Source organism: Podarcis filfolensis (assembly GCF_964270895.1).
Source record: "Podarcis filfolensis genome assembly, chromosome: 10".
Classification (NCBI taxonomy): domain Eukaryota; kingdom Metazoa; phylum Chordata; class Lepidosauria; order Squamata; family Lacertidae; genus Podarcis; species Podarcis filfolensis.
This window is the reverse complement of record NC_139612.1, coordinates 42,900,351-42,912,696: the sequence shown is the minus strand read 5'-3', so window position 1 is coordinate 42,912,696 and position 12,346 is coordinate 42,900,351. Positions and strand designations below refer to the sequence as shown.

Genomic DNA, 12,346 nt, shown 5'->3' with positions numbered 1-12,346 from the left:
GTAAAGGAGATGCTCTATTTCTGAGCTACAACCTTCTCCACAAATGAAAGGATGGAGAAAAATGCAACAGAAAAAGGAAATAAGAGGGTAGAAACTGAGAACAGAGGGGCATTAGAGGCTAGAACTATGTTAATCCCATCAGAGAAGCATTTCCTAAGAACATCAAGCAAATATTTCTTGTACCATCTGAATTGTGGCTTTGGGTGGATGACCTTCTTTCCTTTCTCTATAGGCCTACTGGGGATGGTGGCTCACATGATGTACAGCCAGGTTTTCCAGGCAACTGTTAACCTGGGGCCAGAGGACTGGAGACCGCACTCATGGGACTATGGTTGGGCCTTCTAGTATGTGCAATATTCATTTACTAAAATATGTTTGCCACTTTTCTTAAAAACAAATCAAAACACTTAACACTTGATTGATTGATTGATTGATTGAATTTATACACTGCCCTATACTCACAGGTCTCAGGGCAGTTCACAGAATAAAATCAAAATATAAAACCACAAAATACATAATCAAAATAAGAGTAACAACCCAATAACATAGACAGCTACTTTTACGGGCCCCTCCACTGCTGTTTTATTGCAGGTGTCTTCTGCAACATGTTCTTGACCCAATAATGCATTAGCGGTGGGTGAATTTATTCTCCTTTAGTTTCTTCTGAGATGCCTCCCCAATGCTACCACATGTTGCTGCCTGGAGGGGCAATAGTGTAACACAAGTGCAACAAAAAATAAACCAGGACTTTTGCATGCAGCCAAGGAAACAGAGTTATTCCAGTGGAGTATTGCACACCCCTAATTTTCACCAACTCTCAGCCATTTGCCAGGTTTGTCAAAATCACATGTAAATTGTGCAGCTGACTCCACAAGAGTCCTGAGTGTTGAGCAAACTGCCAATCCTGGCTATTAGCCCAAAACCGCAGACAAAATCTGACGCAAAGCCCTGTGATCTTCATCCTTAATAACAAACTAGGGGGCGAGGGACAAGTTGTCAGTACAATGTCAGTAAACAGAGAAGCATCACAAAGGCGGACAGCCCAGAACTGGGCCTTGCAAGCAAGAGATGGTTCTCCAGAGGTATTTAAATCACCCCAGAATGATTTGGTGGGCTGGGGTTTTTGTAAATGCTGTGAATTAATTTCTTGAACATGGGTAACTAAGGGGTAAAGGTAAAAGTAAAGGAACCCCTGACCATTAGGTCCAGTTGCGGATGACTCTGGGGTTGCGGCACTCATCTTGCTTTACTGGCCTAGGGAGCCTGAGTACAGTTCATGTGGCCAGCAGGAATTAAGCCGCTTCTGGTGAACCAGAGCAGCGCACAGAAACACCGTTTACCTTCCCTCCGGAACGGTACCTGTTTATCTACTTGCACTATGATGTGCTTTTGAACTGCTAGGTTGGCAGGAGCAGGGACCGAGCAACGGGAGCTCACCCTGTCGCAGGGATTCAAACCGCCGACCTTCTGATCAGTAAGCCCTAGGCTCAGTGGTTTAGACCACAGCGCCACCCGCGTCCCGCAACTAAGGGGTAATTCACATGAATTAAAATTGGTCCTAGCTGTGAGGCAAGCACAGTATGCAGTACTCTGTAAAATATATATGCTGTCATCAAGCGAAGTGGTCCTTTGATTGCTGTATTGAAGGGCAGATCAAGTTTGAGAAGAGGGACCATAGTTCCACAGTAGAGCACATGCAGACAGCTCATGGTTTGATCCCCACCAACTTCAGCTTAAGCCAGGGATGGGGAATTTGTGCCTTCACATGTTCTTGGATTCCAGCTCCCAGCAGCCACAGTCAGCATGCCCAAGAATTATAGAAGGTGTCATGCAATAGCATCTGCAGAGCTGTAGGTCATGAGCTAAATGATCTTGGGTAGAAAGCTGGGTATGATGTCTGCCCAGAGTCCTGATGGAGCACCACCAGTCCACAACCCAGAGGCAGATGGACTATTGGTTTGACTTAATATAAACCCCTCCATGTCCTTTTATTGCACATTCATGGTAATTTGTGCTCATGATGCTGTTGGGGAAGTCACACGTGAGCCCGCTTACACCTGCAAGCCTGTTGGGCTGGTCACACTGCTTCGCTTCCATCAGTGCACATCCTGTAACTTTATCCATCCACCATTGTTAACTATCAGAAGAAAGGACACAAATAAGACCCTTCTTCTCCCCTCTCGCCCCCCTCTCTGTCTGTTTCTCTTTTCCAGTATGGCCTGGGCCTCCTTTACTTGCTGCATGGCCTCTGCCGTCACCACCCTGAACACATACACCAAAACCGTGCTGGAGTTCAAGCGCAACCACCAGAAAGCCTGCGATGGGAGCCTCATGGTAGACCAGTCCCAGCACCACCAGTGCTTCTTCCCGCCTCAGTACCAGCAGCGAGAGCCACTGGGCGGCTTCTACCCTCACCGAGAAAAACCGCTCCACTCCGTCTCTGAAGGAGTCGACTTCTACTCGGAGCTGCAGCAGAAGGTGCTGCAGAGGGAGCCCGACCTAGAGATGAACGAGGTCCTGGGGAAATCTGGTGGGGAGGATACCTGTTAGGATGGGGAGAGAGAGAGGGCTCGGTGGGACAGTCAAAAGAGAGAGAGAGCTCTAAACCAAGCTTTAGCCTCCTCCCCTCGAGGTTCTCACTTCTTTTCATTTGCTCTGCTGGGGAATTCAATGTGGGTGGGAGTTAGGCAGCCACTGACATGGATGCATCTGACCATAGGAACCTGCCTCTTTCCATCCTGCTCAGCGCTGTCTGCACACACTGGCTGGCAGCAGCTCTCCAGGGTTTCAAATAAGGTTATTTCCCAAAGGTACCTGGGGGTGCCAGGGACTGAGACTGGGCCCGTCTGTCTGTGCTCTGCCACTATGAGCCAGATAGGAAATGGGATGTTACTCAGGCCTTTACATTGGGACTGGGTTTTAAAATACACGAATAGCCACGGAGAGGGATCAAATGGGATCCACAATGTAAGGGAAGCCTTTGCTCTGGTCACAATCTTACTCCAAATCAGGGGGGCTTAATGCTTGCTATTTGCAACGGGGAGGAGAGCTCTTGTTGGTCCCAATGGAAGCCTTCCTCCCACTGCAAATAGCAGGCATGTGAATTTAGAGTGTGACGGTGGCAGCAGCAAAAGCCACCCCACCATGCTACGATTACCATCTAGACCACCCTTGTCCCCAAAGTATCCTTGCCACTTTAAAAATAGAACACAGCAGGCACGCAAGAGGAGTACAACAGGAGTACCATCACATCCAGCTTGGTCCTGAGGAGGTGCAGGGCACTGAAGCTCAACACGGCTACACAGCAGGAAGTGTTACCTTGAGATGTTGAACCGCAGAAGAGAGTGACGGCATCTAACCCTGATGCAAAGGAAACTGCAATGTGCACAGGACTTGGTATGCTAATTAAACAGCACAATCGAATTTCCTTCCTTATTTGGGATTGTAGATCACTTTTCTGGAGGGAAATATTGCAGGATGGTAGACCTTGATGCCAAATGCAGGTGTATGTAGAGGGCATTGGCATCCCTGCCTTAGATTCAGCGAGGTCCACTCTGACTAATTTGATCTGTTGAAACATGGCAGCGCTGGCCAGCATTTGGATCATAATAAATCAAATTCCTGTTTAATAAAAACCCTGGAACTTCTGAATGAGCAGGTCCTCCACAATGAATGATTCTTTGCTTGTTTCCAATTTCTAACCATCATAACTTTTGTAAGATTTGCATCCAGGTAGGAGGGAGTGGGGGGATGCAAAGAAAGCTTAATAATTCTCTTGGTTGGTTTCAACCCAAAACATCCCGATAAACCCCATTTTTAAAATCAAGAGAGTTTCCAAATGTATTTATTTTAAATATTTCTTAATATTTAAACCAGAAGATTCACCAGAAGATTACAAGGCCATGGAAAACAGCTTAAAAAAACTATGGACACAACTTCTAAATGCAATGAATAAAATGGCATAGATGTAAAACACCAGCGTCAGATAACAAAATAAAAAGCAGGTTAAAAAGGCAAAACTTAAAAAGAGCAAAAAGACGACATTCCAGAGGGACAAGAATGGGAAGATGTTCCCACACCTGTGTGCCTCCATTCATGTTTAGTCACCCAATCTCCCTCCAAAGATGGTTCCCTCTCTCTCACCCTCTTGATGCCTTACTTGTGTGAAAGGGTACCATGAGAAGCAGGGCCAGTCCCTGAAGGGGTCACAAAGACTAGCCAATCAGCAGCATGCACCATTCTGCTCAAAGGCTGGGCAGAAGTCTGTGTAGGTGTCACAGTGCAGTGTGCATGCTCACCATGGTGGATTCACCAGGAAAATTTTGTACATCTGTTCATAGCAGGACTCTTGCCAGAAGCTATCAAATTCACTCTCTTCCCAGAATCCCCTTCAATTCGCTCAAAGAAGCTAGGAACAGCAAGTCACACACCAGAAATGTGCTGTACATGATCTTTATTTATCCCATCATGGTTCACAGTTCAAATAATATACAGACAAGATCATTATTTAAAGTGCACACAAGACGTGGAGGGGGGAAAATTCACATTATGGAGGGCCCAGTGTCACCAAGCAATACAAACCAAGTGGATGCATTAAAGGACGCAATGGAGGGCATGTGCCATTTCAAGTAGATGTTGCAACATTTGCCAGCTAGGGCTGAGGAGCATGGGAGTTCTACCTACTGAGGAAACTCTAGAACCAATTTCTATGCCTTGAGCAAATACCTTTATTTCTAAGCAAGGGCCACGCCTAGGAGACGGCAGGGAGAAGACAAGTGCTATGCGTTGTGCTTGTATTTAGAAAAGTATAGACTCAGGCTCCTATTCTACTTATACAAACTCTTCAAAAGCTCAGGGATTAAAAGGGGAAAGGTGGAATGAGGCCCTGCCTCTGGGATTGGTATCATGATGAAAGCTAATGAAGAAACATTTACAAGAGATGCAATATGGCTATGTACAGGTTGTAATTTGTGTGGAGCCAACAAGAGTGGCTTCTCCCTCACTGTTACCACAGCGCTAGTCCTGATCCAGCATCAGCGGTTTAATCATTGGGAAAATATAGTGGAGGGAAGGGAAACTTTACAACAAGGATGCGAAAGATTGCTCACTCTCACTTGCTACCTCCTATTTGCAGCTGCATCTCCCAGTGCAAAAGCAGCCAGCAGAGCAACAGTCGAGTACATCAGATTGCAGACTGCTCCTGGTCTAATTAATTTCACGGCTAAAGAAAATAACTGAATTATGAAACATGGCTGAAAGAGTGAAGGAGTCTTGTGCCATGTAAAACAAACCATTTTTGCCAACAGGCAAAAGGAGAGGAAATCTGAACAGCTGAACAGGCTTTTATTCCCAGCTAGAAAAGAGGAATATCTTAGACAACTTTAACACAGGAAAGGGAGTGTTAATGAAGAAGCTGTTTCAGAGCTTTTGTGCATTGCTCCAGGAACATAGTTGGTTTTCCCACATACAACGATGAATCACAGAGCTGCCTATAACAACACAGCCTGAGGTTCTCCTACAATCAGAGCACTGGGCAGACTAAACATATTCAGGAGAAAATTTAGTTTTGGACACAATCCAGTAGACAAAGTAAAGATAAGCCTATCTAAACAAACTCCTGTTCCATAGGGTGGGGAATGTATATTACATACATCCCTCTGCTAGGTAAGAGATGCTCCCATAGGATGCTCTATGTATACTCTAGCCAACAATAGCTTCTAAACATAAACATCATAACTGGGTATTCCTAGTGACTTGGTCACAACACCTGCTAGCCTGTTTTTGCCAGAGGCAGAGCTCAATGCTAATCGTACATCTTTGTGCAGATGTTGGAACCCTTCTTGAAAAGAGACAACACTTAGTAGGGTTGCAGTAAGTATGGGGCATTGCAAGCCCATGGAATGTTTCAGGCATTGCTTGTTTGCCGCTACAGACAATTTACACGAGCACTGCAATGGAAGCTTTGTTATCCTTTGATTATACGAAACTATGGTAGACCCTCGAACAGGTGATCCTAGCACGGTTCAGAAAAGGGGAGATTTGAGAATGGGACACAGACTTTTAGTTAAACAGCACCAAACCCAGCCTGGCTCTGACCGAAGGTAGGAGTGTATGCAATCGTTCAGCACTAAAGGGCACAATGCCTCTCAGGTTCGGGAGATGTGGGGTGGAGAAAGGAAAAACTGAACGGGACACAGCAATGACCATAACCCAACACCCTTCAGATCTTGTTGGACTACAGCTCCCAACATCCCTGACCACTCTGGCTGGAGCTGATGGGAGCTGAACTCCATCTTTGAGAGCCATGAGTCATCTTTGCCCAGTCCTAAAACAAAAGAGAAGAAAGAACCGAAAGAACTCAAAGGATGAAAGTTAGGAGCCAAGGCCACACTATGCAGAGTACGTTGCTATGCGTTTAAGATAAAGTAGGAGCTTCCTGAAACACTTCATAAATTAAAAATACAATATATAAATACACACACACACACATATATATATACAAACACACACTCTAGTGTCTCTGCATAAATTTGTATGTTCAATCTACCCGGAAGGAAAGATGTAGGCAGGGAGCAGCAACGAACAGGTCAAGCAGCATTCCATCAAGTCAGGATGCCAGAGGGTCTCCGCCAGTCCAGCCTCCCAGCACTAGGTGGCCATTCACAAGGGTGAGTAGCAGCTAGTCTTTCAGGCTCCTTCCTTAACGCACTGATTGCATCACGAAGTCTGGCTAACCATCTTGGCCTGCTGAGATCGAGGCCCACGGTTTTGTCACGTTGCTCAGAAAGCCCGAGGAAGCAAATGGCTAGAACTGGGGGGAGAGGGAGAAAATGGGTGTCAGTCAGGCACAGCGAGGCTGCCTGCAGGTTTCTGCAGGGCCTTAGGCCAGAAGGGCAGGGTGCTCTTGCTTTAAGTGAAGCACAGTCAAATCAATGAGAACAGCAACAGTGTGTCAGCGGGAGGGAAGGAGGACAGGACCTCCTCTCGCTTTGCAAAAAGCTGAGTCAGGCTGGAGGGAGCCCACAAAGACTTACTGACTCAGAATCTGCATGGGGGGCCCCCTTGCAAGGGAAAAGTGTGCCCAGCATCTCCCTACATCAGGGTTTGGTATCAGTCACTAGCATTAGCCTCATATGTAGCCTTGAATCTAGCTGTGATTTGTGCAACCAGGGAAAAAAGAATCAGTTGTAGGAATCATTTCATTTCGGAAAGAAGCAGTAGGCCCATCAGACATTGCTATTCGCTTTCTTTGCAAAAGGGCAGCCCTTTCGATTCCCCTCCCTCTCACGTGCACATCTTTCCCAAAGACCTCTTCAAATCATCTCACCTTGTGAGCAAAATCAGTAAATTTGATCCTGGAGAGAAAGCGTCTCAATTCCCCGCGGTTGATTTTGGGGTCACTCTCCTTCAGGGGTACCTCTCGGCTCTGCGTCATCAGGGCCCACCTCAGGCGGAGTTTACTGACCGACAGAAACCCTGGCTGGTGCTCAGAGGTGGGGCTTGTGGTCACGGTGATATAAAATGCGTCTTTTTGAAGATCATTGATTCCAACTGGCAGATGCAAAGGGAAAAGGAAACACTGGGGTGTGCTCACAAATTAAGCAATTAACTGCATTCAGATCAGATGACCAGGCTAACTTCCACTGGCTATTTCTAACTGTGCAGGGCTTGGCTTCTACTTATAGAAAAAAATCCAATCACAGTGCTCTGCGGTGTGGAGCTCTGCAATGAATACAAATGTCTCTGCAGAACCTGATATGAAGGTTGCAGCCGCAACCAGCATTTCTGGCTCTAGCGAACACGGTTACAAGTGGCAAGTTACAAGTGCAATATAAAAATTAGAAAACCAGCCGCATGTCAGTGGCAGGTGGACCAGGGGCAAAAGGGGAGCAATGGATAGGACTTTTATCTTTATACATGAGGCTGTTTTCTGCCACACAAAAACCAGAGGTTTATACACACGTGCCCCACCATCCTCCACCTAGGCAAGCAAGAGGACATATTCCACCTAGGCAAAAGCACTCCCTGAGAGTGTGGCACAGGGCTGGTGAGGGGTGTGGCCAAGAGAGAGAAGGTGTGGCTTGGGAAAGGGGCGTGGCTCTAGGGAGAGTTGCAAGGGTCAGACCGAGAGGTCTGGAGGGCTGCATTCAGCCCTAGTACCTGAGGTTCCTCACCCTGCTTTAGATGACAGGGGGAAATTATGCAACCCACTTTTCTCAGAGTGGCTGGAGCCACCCAGATGGGTGAGGTAGAAATAATAAATTATTATTATTATTATTATTATTATTATTATTATTAGGCTATCAGCCAAGTTGTAGGCATACATGGAACAATTTTTAACAAGCCCCATGAGCAAGCTAGAAAGGAAGACAGCAGAACCACCATTACCCACCATAAATTGGGAAGGCATTAAGCCTCTACTTCAGGCATCCCCAACCTTTGGCCCTCCAGGTGTTTAGGACTACAATTCCCATCATCCCTGACCCCTGGTCCTGTTAGCTAGGGATCATGGGAGTTGTAGGCCAAAACATTTGGAAGGCCACAGGTTGGGTATGCCTGATCTACTTGAACCTGTGTGTGTGTGTGTGTGTTTATTTTTCCCTACACCTGTGCATACTTACTGGACGAAGCAGTCACTGTGCCTGTTGTGTTGCTCAGGTCCAAGAGGACTGTAGGGAAACTGGGATGAAGGAGATAAAGATGGTGAACTCTTGGGCTGGGCTCCTACAACAACAACGACAAAGTCATGAATCATCCATTTCCTCTGTAAATTTCTTGGGTTTGTTTGCTTTCTATCGTGGGGGCCTCTCAACCACGGCATTTGTCATCATTGCAATCATACGCCTCTTAACTTTCAGTTAAAACCAGCCCACGGCATGTTCACTACCACTTAGGAAGTTGCACCAAACAATGTTCATCTTCTCCCTTAGCTTTACAGTGCCTGTGAGAAGTATAGTGTTAGTTTTCACTCGCTACAATTTCCAGGTTTCTTTGGGGGAAACCATAAGAATTAGCTGTTTGTGATTTAGATACGCTCTTAAAAGTTAGAGAGCTGAAGCTGGGAGGCAGTAATTTGTCTGAGACCATGTCTGGTGTAGGCTTATACCTATCTATGTTTTCAGGAGTGCCAGTTTACCTGCTGGTTAGCACTGGTTCATGGAAGTTAACACGGATGGCAATACTGATCTCACCCAGTAGAACTCAGCGGATTTTCAAGGTGGGAACTAAATGAAAACTGGTGCCAGGAAAGGTTTCTGCTTTATTTCATAGAGCAGGGGTGGCCAACTCCCAAGAGACTGCAATCTACTCACAGAATTAAAGACTGGCAGTGATCTACCCCCTTTTGGGGGGTTCAGGTCCAAGTTGTTGAGCTCTTTTTAGAGATAAGAAAAACCCCATTTTTGGAAGGTGCAGGGCAAAAAAAGGGGAACCAAACTTGTTGAGCTTCTTTGGGGGGGAGACAGTGATCAACCAGTGATCTACCACAGACGTCCAGTGATCTACCAGTAGATCACGCTCTACCTGTTGGACGTATCTGTCATAGAGAGTCTCTTGTTTAGCCCTGTCTTCCATGCTCATTGCAGCTATCTGGTGCTACCACTGGGAGGTAAAACTCAGCCAGTGTTAAGAAGAGACATCCCGGAGATCAGAGAATGTAAGTGATTCTCTCCACAGGCTAAGATCTCATCTTTCTGCTGTGCATAGACTCTTGCATACTCTCAAAATGCAGTGCAGAGCCATCTTAAAGGAGAGTGGAGTCTCTCTATGACCTTTACACCCAAAGAAGCAATGCTTTTACATGACACCAGGAGGCTTGGCTACAATGCAGAAATCCAATCGGAGAGCCACATGGATGCTGCTGGATGAAAAGCAAGCACAAATGCAGATTTTGCAGAAAGCATGGACCAAGCGTTTGTACAGCTAGGGAGGTAGCAGATTCTAGGCACAATGTAGCTTGTTCTGGCTAACAAGGAGGTCTCACCTAAGCCTTTGTAAACACTCCCAGAAGCACTGTTTCATTTGCTTCGTGATGTGTGCTTCTCTTGCATAAGCACACTGTACCAAAGCTTTCCCCAGTAAGACTGTGTGGGACCTGACAAACAGGTCCTGTTCGACAATGTTCTAATTTTGTGGATCTTACAGAGGTAGCAGGAATTTGAAAAATCAACCAGGCATGTAAGTTCAATAGCAGCCCTCTCCCCGATGACAGATCTGAGCACCAGGATAATTGAAGAGGATCAAAACACACACACGTACTGCACAAGGCTGAACCTGTGTCAAGCGCCACCCAAAAACCTATTTTCAGACGAGGGCTGAGTCCTGGAAATATGTGAAGTCGAAAAGGAAAGGGAAAATGTCAATGAGCACCTGCAGAATGCCTTTCCTCATTGGCTGTGTAACCATAGCCTGTCCACAAACATACCTGGCTTCCAGGGCCAATGGACTAAAGCCACATCCCCCTTTACTTGTCGGAAACAAAACCCCTACACAATGCCTCCTCTAATCCGGGGAGCTGGGCTCTCACTTACCAAGCTTTTTAAGAGAGACTGCTTCTCATTAGCCCAGAAGAGAAAGACAGATTTTTTGTCCAAAGTCATCACCGAGAGGGCGTCTGTTTTCTTCATGTGACATGGTAGCTCAGAGCTCCAGATCTTTTCTCCTGATTTACCATCCACCACTAGCAACTGAAAAGGAAGAACCCAAGAGTCCAACAGATGGGAAGAGACAGGGAAAGGAGAAAAGAAAAATAAGATATGGAATCCCAAGGATTAAAAATTGAGCCTCCATATTCAGAGGCACTATTAGCAGATTAGCTGTTGCTGGAGGCCTAAATCACAGAGCTTTCCACCCCTCTCACATTGTGCTTATGAGGAGCATCCAGCAGGGATTTTAATATATAATCTTTCTGCATTCAAAAAAGGTGGTCCCTCTAACCTGCAATCCAAAATGGTCCACTTCAATCTATGAACTCAGGCTCAGAATGGATGTAATTTTAAATGTGTATTTGTGTTGAATGTGCATAGATTTGTTTTTGTTTAATGCAAATAGCAACCAGTGGTGTGGACTTGTGGGGGCAGGGGTTGATGACTATTGGGATCAGATGTGACATCTACTGTGTTTCAGGTAAAAATCCCTTCTGTGAGGTTGCTATTTGCATTGGGAGCAGCTTCAAGTGCAGTGATTTTAAATCCCTGACCTTCAGGGGCTGCTATTTGCACTTAGAAAAACGTACCCATTAAATGCAAAGATGCATAGTCTAGTTTGGCCCTCACCTTCCATAACAGTGAATTCCCCCTGCCCATTACTTGTAAACTACTTGCAGCTATTACCTCCTGATACTGTTACTAACAGCAAAACTGTGACGTGTCGTCCTTAGGTTGCTATCCTATATGAATGTACCAGGTGGTAATCGCCACTAGACAGAGTTGGGATTTCTTCTATGTAAAGATGCACAGAACTGTGCTGTTCTCTAGAGTGCTAGTGAACGTACCTGTTTCGTGATGTTGTTTGCCATCTGAGCCTGAAGCAGGAAGTCCAAGGTTTGATCATCACTGAAGTAGCCTGGGGAAGGCTGGCTGCAAAAAAATGGAGAGAGCAACTGTCAAAATGAGAGCGCGCCAAATAAAGCATCCAAAATGAGCCCATCCACACCCTCAGAGGCAACACTTCCTTTCACCAGAACTCATCTGCATTCCTGCACACCCAGGCTTTGCCAAAAGAGATCAGGTTGCTCATCCATCAAGTGTGCTATTCTGGCATGGGCAAAAGACCATTTGTTGATGCAGCAGAGGAAGAAGAGAAGGAAAAAGGCAGACAATGGAGCGCAGGCCTCCAAAACCAATTACTCACCAACCATACACAATGAGAGAAAACTCTGAGCTGATGTAATTGGTTCATCACCCTGAAAGCATGCAGTTTTATTACCCTCATCCTTTGCATGCACACATTTCATTAACTATCCTGACATCCTCCAGACCTTTAAAAATGTGCCAATAGGTCCGTGAAAACCAATATAAATTTCTCCTTGTCACGTGAGCTCCGCAGAAGCTTACCACTGATTGTAATATTAATTGTATGTTTATTTTACCATTCCTCACCATCTTATCCTCACAACAATGCTATGAGGTAGGTTAGGCTGTGCAGTACGTCACCCAATGAGTTTCATGGTTGAGTGGGGATCTGAACCTGGGACTCCTAGATTGTAGTCTGGTGCTCTTCATATCTGCACTACACTGGCTGCAGCAAACTGCTTATTTGGCTAATTCATAAACATGAGAGCAGCCTCCGTTGAAAACAATCGTGCTTGAGGTGGCATGAGAGCTATCACCTGTGGCGTCTGGTCTGT

The 12,346-nt window shown here is 45.9% G+C and overlaps 2 protein-coding genes across 5 annotated transcripts in view; one reads left to right on the top strand and one right to left on the bottom strand.

Annotated features, from left to right (window-relative positions):
• Positions 1-3,654, top strand: part of GSG1 (germ cell associated 1) — a 114,142-nt gene extending 110,488 nt beyond the window's left edge. For all 4 annotated transcript variants that reach the window (XM_083573837.1, XM_083573834.1, XM_083573835.1 and 1 more), the window contains 2 exons: positions 233-344; positions 2,214-3,654. In XM_083573837.1, coding sequence (XP_083429963.1) covers positions 233-344; positions 2,214-2,550 — 449 coding nt within the window. In that variant the 3' untranslated portion in view covers positions 2,551-3,654. The remainder of the gene's footprint in view (positions 1-232; positions 345-2,213) is intronic.
• A 784-nt stretch (positions 3,655-4,438) lies between these two features.
• FAM234B (family with sequence similarity 234 member B) overlaps positions 4,439-12,346 on the bottom strand; it is a 29,538-nt gene continuing 21,630 nt past the window's right edge. The window contains exons 9-13 of the mRNA XM_083573786.1: positions 11,492-11,576; positions 10,530-10,685; positions 8,622-8,724; positions 7,328-7,551; positions 4,439-6,811 (exon numbers count right to left, since the gene is read on the bottom strand). Coding sequence (XP_083429912.1) covers positions 6,806-6,811; positions 7,328-7,551; positions 8,622-8,724; positions 10,530-10,685; positions 11,492-11,576 — 574 coding nt within the window. The 3' untranslated portion in view covers positions 4,439-6,805. The remainder of the gene's footprint in view (positions 6,812-7,327; positions 7,552-8,621; positions 8,725-10,529; positions 10,686-11,491; positions 11,577-12,346) is intronic.